General features: G+C 35.4%; 1 protein-coding gene across 3 annotated transcripts in view; it reads left to right on the forward strand.

The window, feature by feature from the left end:
* The window catches only part of PCDH11X (protocadherin 11 X-linked), an 827978-nt gene that overhangs the window by 81174 nt on the left and 723226 nt on the right, over positions 1 to 23578 (forward strand). For all 3 annotated transcript variants that reach the window (XM_034950250.3, XM_034950249.3, XM_034950252.3), the window contains one exon: positions 16863 to 19355. In XM_034950250.3, coding sequence (XP_034806141.2) covers positions 16863 to 19355 — 2493 coding nt within the window. The remainder of the gene's footprint in view (positions 1 to 16862; positions 19356 to 23578) is intronic.

Here is a 23578-nt window from a genome sequence, read left to right on the forward strand (position 1 = left end):
TAATTATGTGAAGAATGCCAATGGTAGTTTAATGAGAATACCATCTATAAATTACTTTGGGCAGTGTGGACATTTTGACAATATTGACTCTTCCTATCCATGAGCATGGTAAGGTATATTTTTCCATTTGTTTGTGTCCTCTTTGATTTCCTTGAGCAGTCGTTTGTAGTTCTTCTTGAAGAGGTCCTTCATTTCCCTTGTTAGCTGAATTCCTAGGTATTTGATTCTCTTTGTAGCAATTTTGAATTGGAGTTCATTCATGATTTGGCTCTCTGCTTATCTGTTGTTGGTGTTTAGGGATGCTTGTGATTTTTCCACACTGATTTGGTATCCTGAGACTTTGCTAAAGTTGCTTATCAGCTTAAGAAGCTTTTGGGCTGAGACAATGGGGTTTTCTAGATTTAGGATCATCTCATCTGCAAAGACAATTTGACTTCCTCTATTTCTATTTGAGTATATTTTATTTCTTTCTCTTGCCTGATTGTCCTGGCCAGAACTTCCAATACTATGTTGAATAGGAGTGGTGAGAGAGGGCATCCTTGTCTTGTGCCAGTTTTCAAGGGAGATGCTTCCAGCTTTTGCCCATTCAATATGATATTGGCTATGGGTTTGTCATAAATGGCTCTTATTATTTTGAGATATGTTTCTTCGATAGCTAGTTCATTGAGAGTTTTTAACATGAAGTGTTGTTGAATTTTATTGAAGGCCTTTTCTGTGTCTATTTAGATAAGCATGAGGTTTCTGTCTTTAGTTCTGCTTATGTGATGAATTATGTTTATTTATTTGTGTATGTTGAACCAGCCTTGCATCTTGAGGATAAAGCTGACTTGATCGTAGTGGATAAGCTTTTTGATTTGCTGCTGGATTCAGTTTGCCAGTGTTTTATTCGGGATTTTTGTATTGATGTTCATTAAAGATATTGGCCTGAAGTTTCATTATTTATTTTTATTTTTTTGGTTGCATCTCTGCGAGGTTTTGGTATAAGAATGATGCTGGCCTCATAAAATGAATTAGGAAGGAGTCCCTCCTTTTCAGTTGTTTGGAACAATTTCAGAAGAAATGGTATCAGCTCCTCTTTGTACCTCTGGTAGAATTCAGCTGTAAATCCATCTGGTCCTGGGCTTTGTTTTTTTGGTAAGCTATTTATTACTCCTTCAATTTCATAACTCATTATTGGTCTCTTCAGGGATTCGATTTCTTCCTGGTTCAGTTTTGGGAGGGTGTATATTTCCAGGAATTTATCGATTTCTTCTAGATTTTCTAGTTTATTTGCATAGAGGTGTTTATAGTATTCTCTGATGGTTGTTTGTGTTTCTGTGGGTAGGTGGTGATATCCCCTTTATCATTTCAGATTGTGTCTGCCCCAGTGAGATCAGAGTTCTGTCCATAAACCCCTGACTGGAGTTGCTGATATTCCTGTAGGGAGGCCTTGCCCAGTGAACAGGGATAGATCCAGGTCCCACCCAAAGAAGCAATCTGGCCACAGTCTGTCACAGCCACTGTGCTGCACTGTGGAGAATTCCTCCCAGTCGAAACCTTCCAGTCTGTCAGGCCCTGGCAGCAGAAAATGGCTGTTTGGAGCCACAGGGTTGGCTGCCGCACCTCCCCCCAGGAACTTGGTCATCTTAGTCAGTCTCCAGCCTGCTACCTACCACTGGGTCCAACCCAAACGGCTGCTGAGATTCTGCACAGTTCTGTGCTTGGGACCCAAAGTCCTGGTGGCATAGGCTCACAAAGGAATCTCCTAATCCCTGAGTTGTGCAGATCGGTTGAAAAAGCATGATTTCCCGAGCAGAGTAGCACAATAACCCCCTCCCTTGGCTGAGGGTAGGAACTTCCCTTGCCCTGTGCAACTAGCAGATGGGCCATCACTCCACCGTGCTTTTCTCTCTGCATGGGTTGCATCAACCACCTAGTCAGTCCCAATGTGAGAACCTGGATACCTTAGTTGATGGTGCAGGATGCACTAGCGTTTTTTGTTCTTCTTGGTGAGAGCTGCCAACCACACCTGCATCTAATCAGCTTTCTTGGCACCACCGCCACTCATCTTGGCCCCGCCAACACCCAGTTTTCTTTTTTTGATGTGTCTTAGTCTGATTTTTGTATCTGGGTAATGTTGGTCTCATAGAATGAGTCTGGAAATATTCTCTCCTCTATTTTTTGCAATAGTTTCAGTAGAATTGGTATTAGTTCTTGTTTGAATGGTAGTATTCAGCAGTAAAGCTATCGGGTCCCAGGCTTTTCTTTACTGAGAGGCTTTTTTATTACAGCTTTGATCTCACTACTAGTTATTGGCCTGTTCAGGATTTGAATTTCTTCCTGGTGAAATCTTGGTTGGTTCTATGTGTCTAGGAATTTCTCTATTTTCTTCTAGGTTTTCCAATTTATTGGCATATAGTTGCTGATAGTAGCCACTAATGAGCCTTTGCATTTCTGCAGTGTCAGTTGTAAAGTCTCATTTTTTCATTTCTGATTTTATTTATTTATATCCTCTCTCTTTTTTCTTAGTTCATCTGGCTAACAGTTTGTCAATTTTGTTTAACTATTTTAAAAAGCCGCTTTTTGTTTCTTCAACAATCTTTTTTCATTTTCTTCATTTCAATTTCATTTTATTCTACTCTAATCTTTATTATTTATTTCCTTCTACTAATTTTGGGTTTGGCTTGTTCTTGCTTTTCTACTTATTAAGATGAATTGTTAGATTCTTTATTTGAAGGTTTTCCTCTTTTTTGATGTAGGCACTAATAGCTATAAACTTCCCTCTTGGTACTGCTTTTGCTCTACCCCATAGGTTTTGGTATGCTGTGTTTTCTTTATTATTTGTTTCAAGAAACTTTTCAATTTACCTCTTAATTTCTTTATTGACCCACTGATCATTAAGCAGCATATTATTTAATTTCCGTGTATTTGTATAGTTTCCAAAATTCCTCTCTTTATTGATTTCTGGGTTTATTCTATTGTGCTTAGAGATGAGGCTTGATATTATTTCAATTTTTTGAATGTTTTAAGACTTGCTTTGTGACTTAACATATGGTCTATTCTTGACAATGATCCATGTGCTGAGGAAAAGAATGTGTATTCTGCAGCCGTTGGATGTAATGTTCTGTAAATATCTATTAGATGCATGTGGTGTATAGTACAGATTAAGTCTGATGTTTCTTTGTTGATTTTCTGTTGGGAAGATCTGTCCAGTGCTAAAAGTGGGGCATTGAAGTCTCTAGCTATTATTGTACTTGGGACAATCTCTTTTTAGCTCTAATAATATTTTCTTTATATATCCAGGAGCTCCAGTGTTGGGTGCATATATATTTAAAATTGTTATATCCTCTGACTGAATTGAAACCTTTATCATTATATACTGACTTTCTCTCTTCTTAATTGCTTTTGTCTTGAAATTTACTCTGTTTGATATAAGTATAGCTACACCTTCTCTTTTTTGTTTTCCATTGGCATGGAATATCTTTTTCTCTTTTTCATTTTCAGTCTATGTGTGTCTTCATAAGTGAAATGTGTTTCTCATAAGCAACAGATCACTGGTTCTCATTTATTCATCCATTTAGCCATTCTTTGTCTTTTAATTGAAGATGTTAGTTCATTTACATTGAATAATATTGATAAGTAAGGACTTATTCCTGCCATTTTATTATTTGTTTCCTGGTTGTTTTGTGGTCTTCTCTTCCTTCTTTCTGTCCTTCCTGTCTTCCTCTAGTGAAGGAGATTTTCTCTGGTGATATGTTTTAGTCTCTTGCTTGTCATTTTTTGTGTTTTCATTTTATGTTTTTTGGTTTGAGGTTATTTTGAGGCTTGCAAATACCATCTTATAATGCAGTATTTTAAGCTGATAATAGCTTAACATTGTTTGCATAAACTGACAATCAAAAAGAAAACTAATAAAAATTCTACACCTTAACTTGATCCCCAAGCTTTTTAACTTTTTGTTGCCGTACTGACTATGTCTTGAAAAGTGGTTGTAGTTATTACTTTTGATTGGTTCATTGTTTATTCTTTCTACTTAGGATAAGAGTAGTTTACACATTACAGTTACAGTGTTATAATATTCTATGTTTTTCTGTGTACTTGCTGTTACCAGTGACTTTTGTACCTCCAGGTGATTACTTATTGCTCGTTAATGTCTTTTTCTTTGTGTTTGAAGTACTCCCTTTAGCATTTCTTGTAGGGCAGATCTTGTGTTGATGAAATCTCTCAGCTTTTGTCTGGGGAAATATTTATTTCTCCTTCATGTTTGAAGGATATTTTCACCAGATATACTATTTTAAGGTAAAAGTTTATTTTCCTTCAGCACTCTAAATATGTCATGCCACTCTCTTCTGATCTGTAAGATTTACACTGAGAAGCCTGCTTCCAGACGTATTGGAGCTCCATTGTGTGTGTGTGTGTGTGTGTGTGTGTGTGTGTGTGTGTGTGTGTATATTTTCCCTCTCTTGCTGTCTTTAGGATCCTTTCTATATCATTGATCTTTAGGAGTTTAATTATTAATTACCTGAAGTAGTCTTTGCATTAAATCTTCTTGGTGTAAAACTTCCTTTTACTTTGATATTGATATATTTTTCTAGGTTTGGAAAGTTCTCTGTTATTATTCTTTTGAAAAACTTTCTACCCCTATCTCTTTCTCTACCTCCTCTTTAAGGCCAGTCACTCTTAGATTTGCCCTTTTGAGGCTACTAGTATTTCTTAGATCCTGTGGGCATGCTTCGTTGTTTTTTATTCTTTGTTCTTTTGTCTCCTCTGTGTATTTTCAAATACCCTGTCTTCAAGCTCACTAACTTTTTCTTTTGCTAGATTCATTCTGCCATTAAAAGACTCTGACACATTCTTCAGTATATCTATTGCATTATTTAACTTCAGAATTTCTGCTTCATTATTTTTAGTTATTTCAATCTCTTTGTTAAATTTCTCTGATAGAATTTTGAATTCCTTCTCCACATTATCTTGAATTTCTTTGAGTTTCTTCAACACAGCTATTTTGAACTCTGTTTGAAAGGTTGCATATCTCTGTTTATCTAGGCTTTGTCCTGGGTGACTTATTTAGTTCATTTGGTGCGATCACGTTTTCCTGGATGGTGTTAGTGCTAATAGATGTTCTTCAGTGTTTAGGCATCGAAGAGTTAGGTATTTATTGTACTCTTCACTGTCTGGAATTATTTATACCCATCCTTTTTGGGAATGCTTTCCAGGTATTTGAAAGGGCTTTGGTATTGTGATCTAAGCTGTATGTGCTTTAGGGTACACTCCAAGCCCACTAACACTGTGGTTCTTGCAAACTCACAGAGGCACCACCTCAATGGTTTGGACAAGATCCAAGGAAATTCTCTGTATTACCAGGCAGAGACTGTTGTTCTGTTCCCTTATTTTTCTCAAGCAGAGTCCCTCTCTGTTCTGAGCCACCTAAGGTTGGGGATATGGTAACACAAGCACCACTGTGGCTTTCACCACTATGACTGCACCTGGTCAGACCTAAAGCCAGCTCAGCACTGGGTCTCACCCAAGTTCAAGCTCAGCACTGGGTCTCACCCTTGTTCAAGGACCTGTGGCTCTACAGTCAGCCAGTGGCAAAGCCAGCCAGGTCTATGTCTTTCATTTCAGGGTAACAAGGTCTCTCTGGGACCAGGTGGGTACAGAGGTGCCATCTGGAAGTGAGGGACTACAGTCAAAAACCTTAGAAGTCTCCCTGCTGTTCTATTGTACCGCGACTGAGTTGGCACTCAAACCACAACATGCAATCCTTCCCTTGCTTCCCTCTACTTTCCAAAGGCAGAGAAGCCTCATCCTGTAGCCACTGCCACCCCAGGCCACAAGGAGTCCTGCCAAACTACTGCTGATATTCCCTTAAGACCCAAAGGCTCTTAAGTCAGCTTGTGGTGATTGCTGCCTGGCATGGGACTCACCCTTCAGGGTAATGGGCTCCCCTCTGTTCCAGCACAGGTCCAAAAATGCTACCCAAGGGTCGTGTCCTGGAATTGAGGACCCCAAAAGCCCACTTGGTGCTCTGCTCCCCTGTTGCCATGCTGGTACCTGAAGCCAGCTGTCTAGAAATGTCATCTGGGAGCTAGGGCCTGGAATGGGGGCCTCATGACTCTATCCAGTGCCTTATCCTGCTGTGGCTGAGCTGGTATCCGGGATGTAAAAGAGAGACCTCCTCACTCTTCCCTCTCCTTTCCCTAAGTAGAAGAAAAGTGTCTCTTTTGGAGCCATGAACTGTGCAGCCTTGGGTTAGGGGACAGGGGATGCTTCCCCAGCTGATGTCTCAGTATGCTGCATGCCACCCTAGTCCACTGTCCTATGCCCAGTTCTGCCTTAGGCCTTGCCTAAGAGTTGTAGTCCTTATGGTCTAGGCTGCCTTTTAAGTTTACTTAGAGACCTAGAGCACTTTGGCCCTTGGTGGCAAGGTTTGTGAGAATTCAAATTTGGACCACTGGGATCAGTGGTTCCCCACCAGATAGGGCTGGTTTAAATGCTCCCTCTGTGGGCGATTGTCAGCTGCATTTGGTCTGGTATTTCTTTCTGCTCTAACAGAACAGCACTGAGTTCAATGGCTCACAATTGCTGTATTCTTCCTCCCCCAGTGCCCAGAGAAGCTCTCTGTACCATGAGGCCACTGCAGCAGTTGGGGGAGGAGAAGTGGCTTCGTTGATTCAACTTTTTTTTTTCTTTTAATCTCTTCAGTGCCTCTTTTGGGGCATGAGGTTCAAACTAAGTACTATGAGTGCTCACCTGATTTTTTCATTCCTATGAAGGTGTTTTTTCTTTGTAGATAGATGTTAAATTTGTGTCCTTGTGGGGAGGATGATCAATGGAACCTTCTGTTCTGCCATCTTGCTCTGTCTTTCATTATAGTATTTTTTTTCTTTTAGTATTGTGGCATATGAAAAAATATTTCTGACCAACCACCCATAATCATTTTTATCTAAACTGCTATCAGTCATTAAAAATGTCTGTGTTTCATTGAGCAAAACTGGGACCAGTGTCTTTAAGCTTGTCACTTGCTGGGTCTGTAAAGAATTGGTTAATTGGATATTAATGGAAATTTTAGTTATTCGAATGACTTACATAGTTGCTGAATATTGTGCCATAAAATACTGGTTCTGACTTTCAGTACATCATTTTAATTAATTTTGGTGTAATTTCATACATGTTATTAATCTCTGGATGGAGGTTAGAGATTATATTGTATTGATGCCCTGATTAAAGTGTGTTATATTCACTGCACTTGAAGAAAAAAGTCACTAGTAGTACAAAAATATCATTGTTTCTCTTAATTCAACTTGATCCCAAACATAACTTAAATCACTCCTAGCTTCGTTGCTATGGGGCATAGTATCTTAACTAGAAATATTAAATACTTCTAGTAAATTTGAGTAGGTAAAGACTCCCTAAATATATAAACAGTAGTTATGCTTACAGAAAATTGGTGGCATTTTTCCTATCAATGAGTTGTTTTAAGATGAGTCAGAGCTAATGAAGAGTCAGAAATCATCTCAGAAGACATGGTACTTTCTTCTAAAACAGAAACAGAAACTATTAGGACAAATGGCAATGAATTCTGCCTCCCCCTAAATTAAAGCAGGAAAGTATGAGTCAGAGGTAAGGCCCTTTTAACATCTCCAGATATATCCCATGGTGTCAGGCCAACTGGATAGACCTTATAAATGGACTTACCTGAAGCTTTCTTTAGCCCCTCTGTGCATGGCCTCGTATTTTCTGCCCTAAACTTTTCTCTTTTTACTTCAATTATCACTTATCCCGGATACATATCATGACTATCCCATACTCTCCATTCCTTGACTAGTCTTACCTCCAACAAAGAAGAATATGCATTTTAGTTAAAATCCAGATGTATAAAAAAAGACACGTCTATGATTCCCAGTCCTTTGCCTCCACTGGGAAAAAATTTTTTGATCTGTTTGAAATGTTCAAGGGAAAAAAGACCCAAGTTTGCTGCCTCTCCCATGCCATCCTTCAGCTTCCCAGCCCTGCCTGTGGAGGTTTGATTCTACTTGGGCTACATCCTACTTCTCAAAAACCAGGTCACTGAGAAATCTGGGACTTTCATTCATATATGTGTCCAATGTTTTAGTGACCAAAAATAACAACAACAACAAAAAATCTACCACAAGATTCTGTCATTCACCCACTATAGCATTAATGACTTCCAATTATTCACCAAGGACTTGATTAGAATAAGCCATCTCTGACTAGTTACTGCCAATTTGAAAGTATTTGCATTAAAGAGCAAAAGATACGAACTATTCTTACAATGCTTACCCATTTCCAAAAGAATGTGATCCACAGACAAATTTGTCATTTACCAAACTTCTCTCACCAAAATTTGCCACCATCTTTATTATGACATCCATTTAATCAATAGTCAGAGACCATGGGACACAGAAGAAATGGCCTTCTCATGTGATAGAGAAACTGAAATCTTCTTTTGGAGAAAAGGAGATTTCTGGACTTTGATGATAGTAGATCCAAAAGAAACTGGTTGAGGTCTTTTATCAATTTAGAAGGTAGAACCAATCAGAGTTAGAAGCACTCAAGAAGCCCTGAGACTTAAAAGATAAAACACCTTCATATGATCTTAAATTTTTAGCACTATTTTCCCTTCTTGAAATTGTATTATTACTGACTTCCTTTACCTGAGGTTTTCTCTGACATACAATGAACCAGAAGCAACTTTAGTTTTATTTTCCTGATATTAATAAGCAATCAGTTAGGTTTACAGCAGTGTCTATTAGTGAAAGATCATATTTTCATTTTTGACTACTGATTTTTTTAAAGTTTAACCTAATCACAAGTTTTCATTAAAATTTACCATTAGATCATTACCCTGCTTCTTTAAAACAATAGTTCAGATAAAGTACACCTGCAACATAAAAAGCTTTTGGACTTTTCTTAGAATGTTCTTAAAGGACCTTTTTACAAGAAATTTTTAAGAAAATCATCTAAGAAATGTAAAATACTTTATACCAGCTATTGAAGAATAGTAACGGTGAATTTTATTTTGAGAACCTGACTCAATTTATACATAGAAATAATAGCACTCAATATTTATTCATATTCTTAAATGGGCAAGTTAAAATTGTATTTAATTATATACTCTTAAAATTTTAGATGGTATTTCTTTGGTTTCTTTTTTCAATAAACATTACTTTTAGGGGTGGTAGTTTTGAAGGGAGCAGGGAAGAAATCTTTTTATCAGTAGCTCAATATTCTGGGATCAGAAAACACAATAGTTTTTGTTTTGCTTTTGCTCTTTTTGGGCAGTAATTACCTGATAAGTTTCTCATACTGAGAGCTCTCCAGAATACAGAGTTCTTGCCAGCATCAAAAGGAATTCCTTTTGAGAAGGAACCATATTTCAGTGAAAAAATCATTGAACTAAAAACTAAGAGACTTGGCTTTCAAATCGGGTTCTGCAATAAACCAGCTGTGTGATCACGGGCAAGTCACCTAATCTTACTGTGTCTTAGTGTCGTTTTCATAAGAGGAGAAGTAAGGCTAGATGATATCTGAAGTCTGTTCTAGTACTAATACTCAGTGGTTGAATATACTATATTTTTGTTATGAATGCAGCTCATCTAACTTAAGCACAAGAGAGCAGCTGCTAAAAAGAGCTGATTAGCAACAATTAGGAGTGGCATTTCATTTGTATTGCATATCTTCCCAATTAAAAGCATTTAGTGATTAAAATTACATGCTTGAAATACAGTCTTTAAAAGGAAATATTTTCAAATAAATGAAATCTCTGGGTCAAGGCCAATTTGTATTTTAAACATTTGCATAATATTAAAGAGTTTTGCTGTAGTATAAGGCATGCTTAGCCATTGCAGGTTTTAGAATCTGAAGCGAGACAGAGATAGAGTCAAAGAGCGAGATAGAGAATGCAAGTGCACGTGTGAGCAAAAGCAAATGAAACAAGTGAAAAAGAGAATTCTGAATTATTATGCATGCTAGTAAAAAATGATTGGTTCCTCCTAGGATGTTTACAGAATTAATCAGATTATGTCTTGTGTTTCATTTCTATACTTCACATTAAGTCATATGTTTAAGATTTTCCTTTATTTCTGAAAGCCAAAAGCTGACTTTTCAAAATCAAGGGAAGAATAGACTAAAAAAAAATGGAGACCTGAAAAATATATCTGCTTCACTGTTCTCATGGATATAACAACCCTGATGTCTTCAATTAAATCTCCTTTGTTCCAGCTTAAAACATTGTGAATTTAAATTAACACTTTAAGACATTTCAATCTGAGTGCATATTCCAAATAACGTAATAAAATCATTTGATTGTTCTCTCAGATGAAGAAACCAGAGTAGTGATAGTGAACACAAGGCCAGAAAAAATGAAATGGTATTTATTATATATTTTCTTATAAAAACAAAGTTGGGGGAAGTACACATTAAAACAGAACTTAGTACAAAAATTCTATCATTTTCAAGAATCTTCCTGAGTGGCTACTCTTTTGTCAAAAGGGAAAAACAAAGACTGTTCTTAATTTTGAAATCTGACAAAATAGGGAAAAAAAATCAATGACAGAAATTCCTATTCTTTGGACTAACATTTAAAAAAAAGAACCACATGCTATGAATAGTACTGTTCTACAAAATAGGTTTTGCTAAGTCCTAGTGGGAAAAAAAATACATGTATAATATCTTAAACCTTGTATGTGGCTTTATCAAAATTAACAATACTATTATTAATATTTTAGTGTAAACTTATTTCTTCCTAAGAGACATAGTGTTTTCTTACCCAAAGGGAGATGGTGTTTTCTTACCCAAAGAGAGATGGTGTTTTCTTACCCAAAGAGAGATGGTGTTTTCTTACCCAAAGAGAGATGGTGTTTTCTTACCCAAAGAGAGATGGTGTTTTCTCACCCAAAGAGAGATGGTGTTTTCTTACCCAAAGAGAGATGGTGTTTTCTTACACATCACTCTCCTTTCCTTAGTATGACTTTAAAGTAGCGAGGGACTTGGTGACATTAGGGTTATCAGCAGATATGTGACTAACGGCTTGGGACATTTTATTGTAATCCATTTTTTATTGTATTTCCCTTGACAAGGCTACAAATGAATTCTGAAATAAATGTTCTAGAAGTAGTGCATAGACTGTAAAAGGCACCACAGTATTGAATATATAAGCAACAGTTGCTTTTCCCCCTAATAGTTTTAGACAGCCTATAGCAAACCAAGAATTTTTAGTGGAATGAAAGTGAATTTATGATAATACTTATTATATCTGTATTGAGAATATTCAATGTGTATTAAAGTATTTCCTTAATGTTTTCTAAAACAGCCATTTTATTGTAGTGTTATCCATTTGAATCTATGTTCTTGCATTCCTGTGGCCCAAAGATGTATCAGTAATACTAAGAGAAAAGTGAAAAAAAATTAAATATCAGGTTAGTTATTGATAAATCAAGCAGTGGTGAAAGTCAGAAATAAATTTTGAGTCTTTCCACCAGCATTCCTCGATCTAAAGAGTAAATGGCTTTTAATCAGTTTTAGAACTAGATCTCTTTGGAACTATTTTTAGTACTTACTGGCACTGTATGCATTTTCTGGGCAACTGTACCAGATTTATAGCTCTAAAAGTGCTGTGTTATTTATTGCCTTCCAATAGGCAATGAAGTGGTGTCTTGCACATGCATGTGTCAAAAATGTTAAAGTTTTCTCCAGTTGTCTCGTTAATTCTTTCCCAGGACAATAGACAAAATATATGGCTCTCTATTTGGCAATGAATATCCTTTATCAATTTTTTAAAAGAAAAAAAAACTTCTCTTGCAAATTTCACATCCAACATCAACTTTCTCTTTTTTGATTTTACAAATCTCCACAAAGAATTAAAGTCTCAGAAGGGCTTTATCTTGCTTATTTCAGCAGTTTTTGTCTTGGGTTTGCAATCCTAAAGCTTATTTTTGAATTTAGGAAGAAATATCACTCACAAATGAAGGTTATTAGGATGAGGTTATTAGAAAGTCCATACAATTTTCATGACCTCAACCTGAATTGGCACTTTTGTATACTAGAGATCAATGCCATTTCAGATATCAGAATCCAAAAATCAACATATCATGTGTAAATGATTCTTGCATGCAGTTCTTATATATTATTTTCTTCCCTGATTTTTGTTTTCTTTGTTGATCACACGTATCCGTGTTTGACAGATGTAGGGTTTTGCATCTTTTCAATAATGCACTGGCTACATACCACACTTAGTATTTGTCATAATTTATTCTGAAAATCAAGCTTTACAACTAGGTTGTAAAATTTTACTAGCAATTGACACTTTGGCTTTTATTACATTTTTGAACAGAAAAGAAGTAGTTGTTTCAGGAAATAATTTTGAAATTGTTTTCTGGACAGTTTTATTAAAATAAAAGACAAAAAAAAAACCCAAGTCAACAATTATAGAGTATTCCCGTGCCTATACAGACTGAGAATTAAGAACAACCAAATTCTGCTCTTCTTTTATCTTTTAAAATAAGAGCCACTACTTTAATTCATGCATTTATTTATCTGACAAATGTTTTCTGAATGTGTTCACATATGCCAGGTGCTATATCTTTAGAGATTATACATTTAAACAAAGCTTCATGCCATATTACCCTACACTCACATTATTTAGTATATGAAGGCGTACCTAGAGATATACACATAGAGAGTTTGCCCCTATACCCAGAAATAAATAATTTTAAGTGGATTTGGAATTCAGGGTAGTGCAGGTCAATTCTTCCAAACTTTTAACTTTTTTGTATATAAGGATGTGTCGATGCTGAAGATAGGGAGATGATGAATTAAGGAGCCATACGTTTTATCTTCTTTTTCATTTTTCTCACTGTCCTCCTGTCATGGTCAAACATATGGCAAAAGGCTTCAGTTTTTTAATTGCTCATGTGGATGTGAGCTCAGTTGAACTAACTACATTTGGGGTAGGACTGATGTTGGATTCATGTGTTAGTTATTCTTTATTCCTGAAGGAGATTGAACAGAAAACAGTCTTGGAATCATCATTCAGTAATAATAGTAAGTTCATGTTGGCACTATACTTTGACGTCAACTTAGATATCTCATCAAAATTTTGTTGAAAATTATTTATGTCTTAACCTGTGGGCAACTCCTGTTCAAATCCCCTGGACAATATTAAGTTTAAATATGTTTGCTCAGCAAGTCTTTGTAGAACTCTAAAAATCTGGAAAAATGGGAGTTATGCATGCAATCACCTGGCTAATCATAGATTCTTTTTAAAGAAAAACATGATGTCTTAGGATAGTACAGTTCAATAGAATTTGTGCAATAATGAAAATGTTCTACATCTGCAGTGTCCAACGTAGTAGCTACTGGCCACATGGAGCTGTTGAGAACTTAAAATATGGGTAGTGCAAGTAGGAACTGATGTTTTAAATTAATCTAATTCATTTAATTTAAATCTAAATTTAAATGCTCCTTTGGGGCTAATTACCATCATATTGGACAGAGTAGTTGTGAAAGACAGAATAGCAATGGTGACATTATCCATTAACTAATATGTACATTTCATTATCACCTTGAAAATTAGAAAAATATATTTTTAAGATTATTGCCATTTCACATAAAGTAATTAAAAGACAGTGAGTATGCTGATCTTGGATTTTTCATCTGACACAAGCTTGCCTTAATTTGCTTTGGAAAGCAAAGGCCAACTCAAAATTCAGACAAACACATAAAAGTAAAAACTAAATATATAAACAAGAAATGCAGAAACATAAATACATAAATTTTAAAATTAAAACTTACATATTCGTTTTCCCAGATGTATTGTATTCATAAATTGGATAATTGGCTCCGAAACTTAAGAACTTTGGAACATTTTCCTTGTTCTTTTTATATTGTATTATCTTTGTTTCTGTTTATGCAACCTCTAATAATAACTTACAATTTCCCCATATAGCTCTTATTAAAAATGTAGTGATTCTCTTAATGTAAATCCGTTAGTGTCAATACCATCATTAAATCCATAGTTATTGATTTTTCTTTCACCTTAACTAGAACTTACCTTTTATCACATTAGTAAAATATGTTTACTCACCACCATAACCTTGGCATCTAGGAGAATGCTCTCACTATATTAGCCACTCAGTATTGGAATGTCAAGGATTAAAAGAATAGTATTAAGTGCCATGGATTTTATGAAGTACAATTTAGAAACTATTTTTTCTACCCATAAATAGACATTTTGGTTTGAACCTTCCTAAAAACCTCTTGGAATATCATTACAAAAATTAAATTATCATTAATCACTAAATTTGTTTAGATCAAATTATAATAGTATGTTATGGTATTTACTTACATTCAATGTTGTCATGAAATTCTATTTTTTCTTAAAATATGCAGTATATCAAATAATAGATTTTGCTTGCTAATTTTCAAATATAAATACGTATAACATGAAAATGTTTTTCTTACTATATAATCAAGGAAAAGCCAGGTTGATTATTGCTCTATCTGAGTAAAATAGGAATAGAATGCTCACGTTTATTGTATGAATTAAAAACAAAATAACTAATATACTTTGGTTAGCTCTTGTGAAATTTTTTTTTAAATAACGTTGGAACAAACTAATGATTTTAATTAATATTTCTGAAATGCCATCTTAAATTTTGTAATAAACATCTAATTCCTCCACAAAGATATATTATGGCACTGCATTTGAATAAAAGTATAAGTGAATCTCAGCACCCCCCCAAAATCTGAAAGTTTGCAGAAATATCTTCAAGTAATTCATAAGAGGAAAAAATGAGATGCATTTGGATATTGTTTAAGACTATATATAGGCAATTATAAGACAGGTAAATTTTTTAAAGATAATGTGATTGAAATACATTTATAAACTGATCATATATTCTAGCAGTCTCTGAAAACCTGGTATTATTTATTAGGTTCTGATTTTTAGGATCTTGTTTTAGACAGTGGTATGACAAAACTATAACCTCAGATCTTATCCTGTTCTTTTATGATACAGCACATAAATGAGAGATCCATAACCAATCCATGCCACTTGTCCAGAACATGTATGTTAAAAATGTAGTAGAGAATTAAAAATTATTTAGATGTACATATGTGTATGTGTGTGTGTGTGTATATATCTGTTCATAAATCACCCATGAATAGGAATCTTAAAGTCCTCCTCCGATCTTTTCTTCATACCCTCCAGTACCTTTTTATCTCATTCATCTCTGTCATAATGCTGCAAGTAACACTGGACAGGAATCCTCCTCTCTCATTTCTCCTCGGTAAGCTGGCAAGATCACTACGTTTGTGTGTAGGGATCATCTTATTGTAGTACAGGGAGGGGATTTTTTTTTTTTTTTTTTTTTTTTTTGAGACGAGTCTCACTCTGTCGCCCAGGCTGGAGTGCAGTGGCGCCATCTCGGTTCACTGCAAGCTCTGCCTCTGGGGTTCATGCCATTCTCCTGCCTCAGCCTCCTGAGCAGCTGGGACCACAGGCGCCCGCCACCACGCCAGGCTAATTTATTTTTGTATTTTTTAAGTAGAGACGGGGTTTCCCCGTGTTAGCCAGGATGGTCTCGATCTCCTGACCTCGTGATCCGCCCGCCTCGGCCTCCCAAAGTGCTGGAATTGCAGGCGTGAGCCACCGCTCCCGGCCGAGGGGATTGTTTTTTAAATATTCCCATACTGTGACTTCGTGGGCATGAATTGAAAATAGGTCCTATCCGAAGCTACCTTTTTCAATTTGAGGTCTTGACCTGTGAATTTTAGTTCATTGTGCTTGCATGTTAAAAAAAAAAAAAAAGTAAGAAAATAACATTGCATTGTTAATCTCTGAGATAATTTCATTTTAACTGTGTGTTCCTATGGGAAATATTGAAATTCTTTGTATTTTATACAAATTTATATTTTAACCAGTTTGTGTATTTTTTTACCATCTGCTAAAGGTTTTAGCTGTATTTATTAGATATGATACTTATGATGTTGTCTTGGAGGAATATTTTTATTTCGGTGCTTACTTTGGTACTGAAAAAGCATCTTAGGCAACTGAAATCTACAGTAAAAAATATTTTAATTCATTTGGAATAATCTTGGATAATTCGCTTACAGCTTCATTTATCTTGCAAAAATTTAGTGACAATTCTTTTTAAAATTCTATATACTTTTTTCTTTTGAAAACTTAAATAGTTCGAAAACCAAACATTGTGTGTTCTCACTGATATATGGGTGCTAAGTTATGAGGACGCAAAGGCATAAGAATGATACGATGGACATTGGGGACTTCGGGAAAAGAGAAGGAAGGTGGCGAGGGATAAAAAACTACAAATATGGTGGAGTGTATATTGCTCCAGTGATGGGTGCACCAAAATCTCACAAATCACCACTAAAGAATTTACTCATGTAACCAAATACCACCTGAACCCCAATAACTTATGGAAAAATGAAATAAAAAATTAATTAATTTAAAAAAACTGAAATAGTTCACATAATTTAAAAAAACTTAAATAGCTCACATAAATGAGTTACATATATTACCATAAAATGCTACAATCTGAAGCCTCCTGTCCCCAGAACATCTTCTAGTACAGTTCTCTAATTTTACAAATATCAAGAAAAGTAAAGTAACTTGCTTGTAATCATGATATTTGTTATAGGCAGAGTTGAGATTTAGAACTGAAGTCTTCTGGCACCTATTTCTGAACTGATCCCATTATTTTATGTGGCTTCAAGAAACTGAAAATTGTTCTCATTAGATAAGCTAACATAAGTTAAATTATATTTTATTATTCATATTAATATTAATATATTAATTTATATTAACATAAGTTAATTCTGTTTCATTGCATGTTTTCCAGAGTCAAAACATTTTTGGCCTCGATGTCATTGAAACACCAGAAGGAGACAAGATGCCACAACTGATTGTTCAAAAGGAGTTAGATAGGGAAGAGAAGGATACCTACGTGATGAAAGTAAAGGTTGAAGATGGTGGCTTTCCTCAAAGATCCAGTACTGCTATTTTGCAAGTAAGTGTTACTGATACAAATGACAACCACCCAGTCTTTAAGGAGACAGAGATTGAAGTCAGTATACCAGAAAATGCTCCTGTAGGCACTTCAGTGACACAGCTCCATGCCACAGATGCTGACATAGGTGAAAATGCCAAGATCCACTTCTCTTTCAGCAATCTAGTCTCCAACATTGCCAGGAGATTATTTCACCTCAATGCCACCACTGGACTTATCACAATCAAAGAACCACTGGATAGGGAAGAAACACCAAACCACAAGTTACTGGTTTTGGCAAGTGATGGTGGATTGATGCCAGCAAGAGCAATGGTGCTGGTAAATGTTACAGATGTCAATGATAATGTCCCATCCATTGACATAAGATACATCGTCAATCCTGTCAATGACACAGTTGTTCTTTCAGAAAATATTCCACTCAACACCAAAATTGCTCTCATAACTGTGACGGATAAGGATGCGGACCATAATGGCAGGGTGACATGCTTCACAGATCATGAAATCCCTTTCAGATTAAGGCCAGTATTCAGTAATCAGTTCCTCCTGGAGACTGCAGCATATCTTGACTATGAGTCCACAAAAGAATATGCCATTAAATTACTGGCTGCAGATGCTGGCAAACCTCCTTTGAATCAGTCAGCAATGCTCTTCATCAAAGTGAAAGATGAAAATGACAATGCTCCAGTTTTCACCCAGTCTTTCGTAACTGTTTCTATTCCTGAGAATAACTCTCCTGGCATCCAGTTGACGAAAGTAAGTGCAACGGATGCAGACAGTGGGCCTAATGCTGAGATCAATTACCTGCTAGGCCCTGATGCTCCACCTGAATTCAGCCTGGATCGTCGTACAGGCATGCTGACTGTAGTGAAGAAACTAGATAGAGAAAAAGAGGATAAATATTTATTCACAATTCTGGCAAAAGATAACGGGGTACCACCCTTAACCAGCAATGTCACAGTCTTTGTAAGCATTATTGATCAGAATGACAATAGCCCAGTTTTCACTCACAATGAATACAACTTCTATGTCCCAGAAAACCTTCCAAGGCATGGTACAGTAGGACTAATCACTGTAACTGATCCTGATTATGGAGACAATTCTGCAGTTACGCTCTCCATTTTAGATGAGAATGATGACTTCACCATTGATTCACAAACTGGTGTCATCCGACCAAATATTTCATTTGATAGAGAAAAACAAGAATCTTACACTTTCTATGTAAAGGCTGAGGATGGTGGTAGAGTATCACGTTCTTCAAGTGCCAAAGTAACCATAAATGTGGTTGATGTCAATGACAACAAACCAGTTTTCATTGTCCCTCCTTCCAACTATTCTTATGAATTGGTTCTACCGTCCACTAATCCAGGCACAGTGGTCTTTCAGGTAATGGCTGTTGACAATGACACTGGCATGAATGCAGAGGTTCGTTACAGCATTGTAGGAGGAAACACAAGAGATCTGTTTGCAATCGACCAAGAAACAGGCAACATAACATTGATGGAGAAATGTGATGTTACAGACCTTGGTTTACACAGAGTGTTGGTCAAAGCTAATGACTTAGGACAGCCTGATTCTCTCTTCAGTGTTGTAATTGTCAATCTGTTCGTGAATGAGTCGGTGACCAATGCTACACTGATTAATGAACTGGTGCGCAAAAGCACTGAAGCACCAGTGACCCCAAATACTGAGATAGCTGATGTATCCTCACCAACTAGTGACTATGTCAAGATCCTGGTTGCAGCTGTTGCTGGCACCATAACTGTCGTTGTAGTTATTTTCATCACTGCTGTAGTAAGATGTCGCCAGGCACCACACCTTAAGGCTGCTCAGAAAAACAAGCAGAATTCTGAATGGGCTACCCCAAACCCAGAAAACAGGCAGATGATAATGATGAAGAAAAGGAAAAAGAAGAAGAAGCATTCCCCTAAGAACCTGCTGCTTAATTTTGTCACTATTGAAGAAACTAAGGCAGATGATGTTGACAGTGATGGAAACAGAGTCACACTAGACCTTCCTATTGATCTAGAAGAGCAAACAATGGGAAAGTACAATTGGGTAACTACACCTACTACTTTCAAGCCCGACAGCCCTGATTTGGCCCGACACTACAAATCTGCCTCTCCACAGCCTGCCTTCCAAATTCAGCCTGAAACTCCCCTGAATTCGAAGCACCACATCATCCAAGAACTGCCTCTCGATAACACCTTTGTGGCCTGTGACTCTATCTCCAAGTGTTCCTCAAGCAGTTCAGATCCCTACAGCGTTTCTGACTGTGGCTATCCAGTGACGACCTTCGAGGTACCTGTGTCCATACACACCAGACCGGTAGGTATCCAAGTTTCTAACACAACTTTCTAACTATTTTTTTATTATTATTTTCAGTTGATGTAGAACTTTACAAAATCTATTGACTTCAAAGAGGGATCAAAACAATCATATTCTACAGATGTACCCAATAGATATATGGATCCAACTAAGTTTGGTAGAAGATGAGAACAAAATAACTACTGATTTAGGAAAATTGGATGCAGAATAATAATTATAGTAGGGGCAATTTTGTCTGTAGATGGCAGTATGACAATTCTTGCTAGAGAATATATTGAAAAAAACTTCAACACAAAGGGTTGTAGCACTGTCCTCAGTACCATTGTGTGCATGAAGATCAGAATAGTCTGGGCTAGATACATCACATTAAAGCTTTTCAGAATCTGATACATAGTTCTAAATACTAATGATATTGAGAAGCCTAGCTTCACTTGGGAAAATCTGTGGCTGTTCACAGAAATTCAGCACCAAGATATTCCCCCCATACTCTACCAGGCCTTCAGGTCCTCATAAAGAAAAGTGTCGTTTTCAGATTAGGAACTCAAAATTATTTTGGTGCATCAAATCTACAGTCACACAATATAACAAGAATGGGATTAGAAAAATGAAAGCCTACTCATTCTCATCTTTAAGCCAGAGAATGAAATATATATGAGGTCTCTACTTTAGATAGCTATTTAAATATTTGCATATTTATGCAAGGTATTTTGAGCCCTTCAGAAGACATTCTTAAAAGATAATAACTTTTGGAAAATAAAATGTTTGCTTTCTCTAATGGGCACAAAGAAAACTGTGGGCATGTTAAGACCCAAGAAATCTGTGCACAATAACTTAAAACCCAATACATTTATGAAAGCAAGAGTTTATCCAGTGCCTTTTATCAGTGTTCCATGAAGAAATGAATACAAATTTATCCAGAAACTCTTAAATGTTGAATGATTTAAATATAATTGTTCCCTTTAAAAAGACAAGCAATGGAATTTACCCACATTTTTTTCTCGAAGTCATGCTACATGTTGAGTTTATTATTTTGTCTGTGTTAACTCTTAAAAAAGTATTAATCTTAGTTTCAGGGAATAAAGTCTTTTGAACACCTATTCAGGCTTAACAAAATAGTAGCAATGTGAAAATCAAAACTGATTTTCTTTCACCAAAAGTTCGAGATATTAAAGAAGGCTACTGCATTCAAGATAGCAATGCAAATAGTTTACCATAACTTTGGAAATGGGTTTAAGAATGGAGGTCATTCAAGCATAAGCGCAGTTATATAATACGATAACATTAACTTTTCTCTCTGAATCACACAGTGAACGTAAGGTACTAATTCAGATGTGGGTGTATTTTTGTTACAGTAGGTACACAATTAAATGCTGTTTCAAAAGGTAAACTAGAACCCTAGTGTCTGTATAGAGAGCTTCTGTTAGACTTTAAAAGAATTTACGCTGCAGTTGTTATTTCTACAGTTTGGATGAATCCCATATTTTACATAGTTAGTGGATCTGGGATGGGCAACAAACGTTAAGAGATGTCGAACATCTCCACAGGGTGTGTTTTTGTTTATATTTAACCATTAAAAAGGGCACTCTCATTTTCAAATTCTTATTGCTATTCTGCTTATTGGATAAGTTTCTCAACATAAAAGTATCTTTTATGACTAACACTACATGATTTGGGTATAATAACATTTTTTCCTGGGTTTAATTTGTGACTTTCTTTAAGAAGTGTACAAAGAGTGGGTTTGTGAATTACATATGTAGATCATCATTTTTAATAGATTTAATGAAGTTAATTAATAAAGCAAGTTCTGGTTTCAGTGCTTTTTGAAGGCACAGAGATATTTTATGAGCTAGACTGATTTTACTTGAGTTTATGAACACATAGCAAGGAGGGCATGGATGAAGAACAAAAAACTGAAGTATTTTTCAAATATCCTCACTTTTTTGTTTTTTTAAAAGTATTTTGTAATCCTAAAAAGTCATTAAAAATAATAAACCTTTTTCCATGACGCATTTTATATCATATAACTAAGAGACATTTTCTGAATCATAAGAATTAGTCAAAATACAAAAAAGTAAATGCTAATGAGAATCAGTTATTGGTTGTTATTAGGTTTTTATTAACTGAAAGGACTATCTTAGAATCATTGAATTAGCAGATGACTTATTTATTTCACAGCTTAAAAAGTAAATAAATTATATATTTTATTATTGGTTCACAGCTGTTTCATATTCGTTACTAAATATCTTCAAGACATGAATTGGTGAACTTAGGCAGACTAATATGATACTAAAAATAATTTGAATCTTTACATTTTGTGCTACATTTGCAATGTTCTTTACCTTTTCTATATGCTCTTCAATTTGTGTTTAATGTTAGGGTGTTCACTGATGTTGCAGAATGCTAGCAAAATAAGTGAGCACTGAAAAAGAAATTATGTATTTAAAAATTCAAATGCAGTAGGTGTCTTCTTTTTAAAGAAATATCATACAAAATGGGAGAAGTGACAGCCAATACAATACAAATTCATTGTTCCTTAAGGAAATACTTAGAGTGGAATAAAATATTACTGTTAGCAGAAGGCAGAATTATTCCAATTTATTTTAAACAGTGAGAAATGCATTTTCAAAATGAGGGTTTGGGGAATATTTACATTTAGTTCATTACTCATCTGAATAGAAACAGGAAAGTGGAAAATAAAATGTTCTAGTAGACTATAAGAGACAAGGGAATTCATCTGAAATTTTATGTTTTATAAAGGGAATCAAATACTTTCTAGTTCTCATAATTTCTCATTCTCCTTGATCATTCTATAGGTTGTTTTTCTGACTTGGATGTTCTGAAAATATATGGAACATTTATTAGATAGGAGTACATATATTGCATAAAGCCATCTATACCTGGGGAATATAATGGTCGTCTTTGGCATAAGTTTCTATATGTATTATGGAAGGCATTTTTGTATACATTGTAGTAGAAATTTTAAAAACATGAAATTTGAGAGGATGAGGCTACACATTATCTTCTATTAACACCTTTCAAAACAAGCAGATAGCAATTGGTTGTTATGACACTAGAGAAACCATAAGTATAAATAATTATTTTAAAATCACTTTTGATCAATGTCATATAAAAGAGATAAACTGCCAAAACCAAGTCTTGCTTAATACAATTCACCCATTAAATATTGTGAAGACTATACATTTTAAAAAAATAGAGAGGAGAATAAAAATGAAAGTAGAATTTTTTGAAGGTCTTCCAGTCACTGTCTAAGACAAGTATTTGGGGTACATCATTTTCCAAAAAACAAACAAACAAACAAAAAACCTTACAAGTTTCTGTGATTTGAGTTGGAATAGTCTCTCAGTTTCAGAAATGAGGTGAATGAATGGTGAAAACTTTAGACAGTTCTAATTCATGCATGAAACCATCCTGTAGATATGATACATGGATTTGAAATGATAATTGCAGTCTGAGTTAGCTTGGAATAGGATTGGTATTCGCTATTGTAAAATTCAGTAACTTTGACTCTGCATTTATATTTTGGTAATGCAAATTTTAACCATGAAGCATGCTTGGCAAATGAAACTCCTAGAACACAACCATCTGATTTTGATAACGTGTTATTTTTCTTGTCCTAGACTGATTCCAGGACATCAACTATTGAAATCTGCAGTGAGATATAACTTTCTAGGAACAACAAAATTCCATTCCCCTTCCAAAAAATTTCAATGATTGTGATTTCAAAATTAGGCTAAGATCATTAATTTTGTAATCTAGATTTCCCATTATAAAAGCAAGCAAAAATCATCTTAAAAATGATGTCCTAGTGAACTTTGTGCTTTCTTTAGCTGTAATCTGGCAATGGAAATTTAAAATTTATGGAAGAGACAGTGCAGCGCAATAACAGAGTACTCTCATGCTGTTTCTCTGTTTGCTCTGAATCAACAGCCATGATGTAATATAAGGCTGTCTTGGTGTATACACTTATGGTTAATATATCAGTCATGAAACATGCAATTACTTGCCCTGTCTGATTGTTGAATAATTAAAACATTATCTCCAGGAGTTTGGAAGTGAGCTGAACTAGCCAAACTACTCTCTGAAAGGTATCCAGGGCAAGAGACATTTTTAAGACCCCAAACAAACAAAAAACAAAACCAAAACACTCTGGTTCAGTGTTTTGAAAATATTCACTAACATAATATTGCTGAGAAAATCATTTT

Source organism: Pan paniscus, chromosome X, assembly GCF_029289425.2.
Source record: "Pan paniscus chromosome X, NHGRI_mPanPan1-v2.0_pri, whole genome shotgun sequence".
Taxonomy (NCBI): Eukaryota; Metazoa; Chordata; class Mammalia; order Primates; family Hominidae; genus Pan; species Pan paniscus.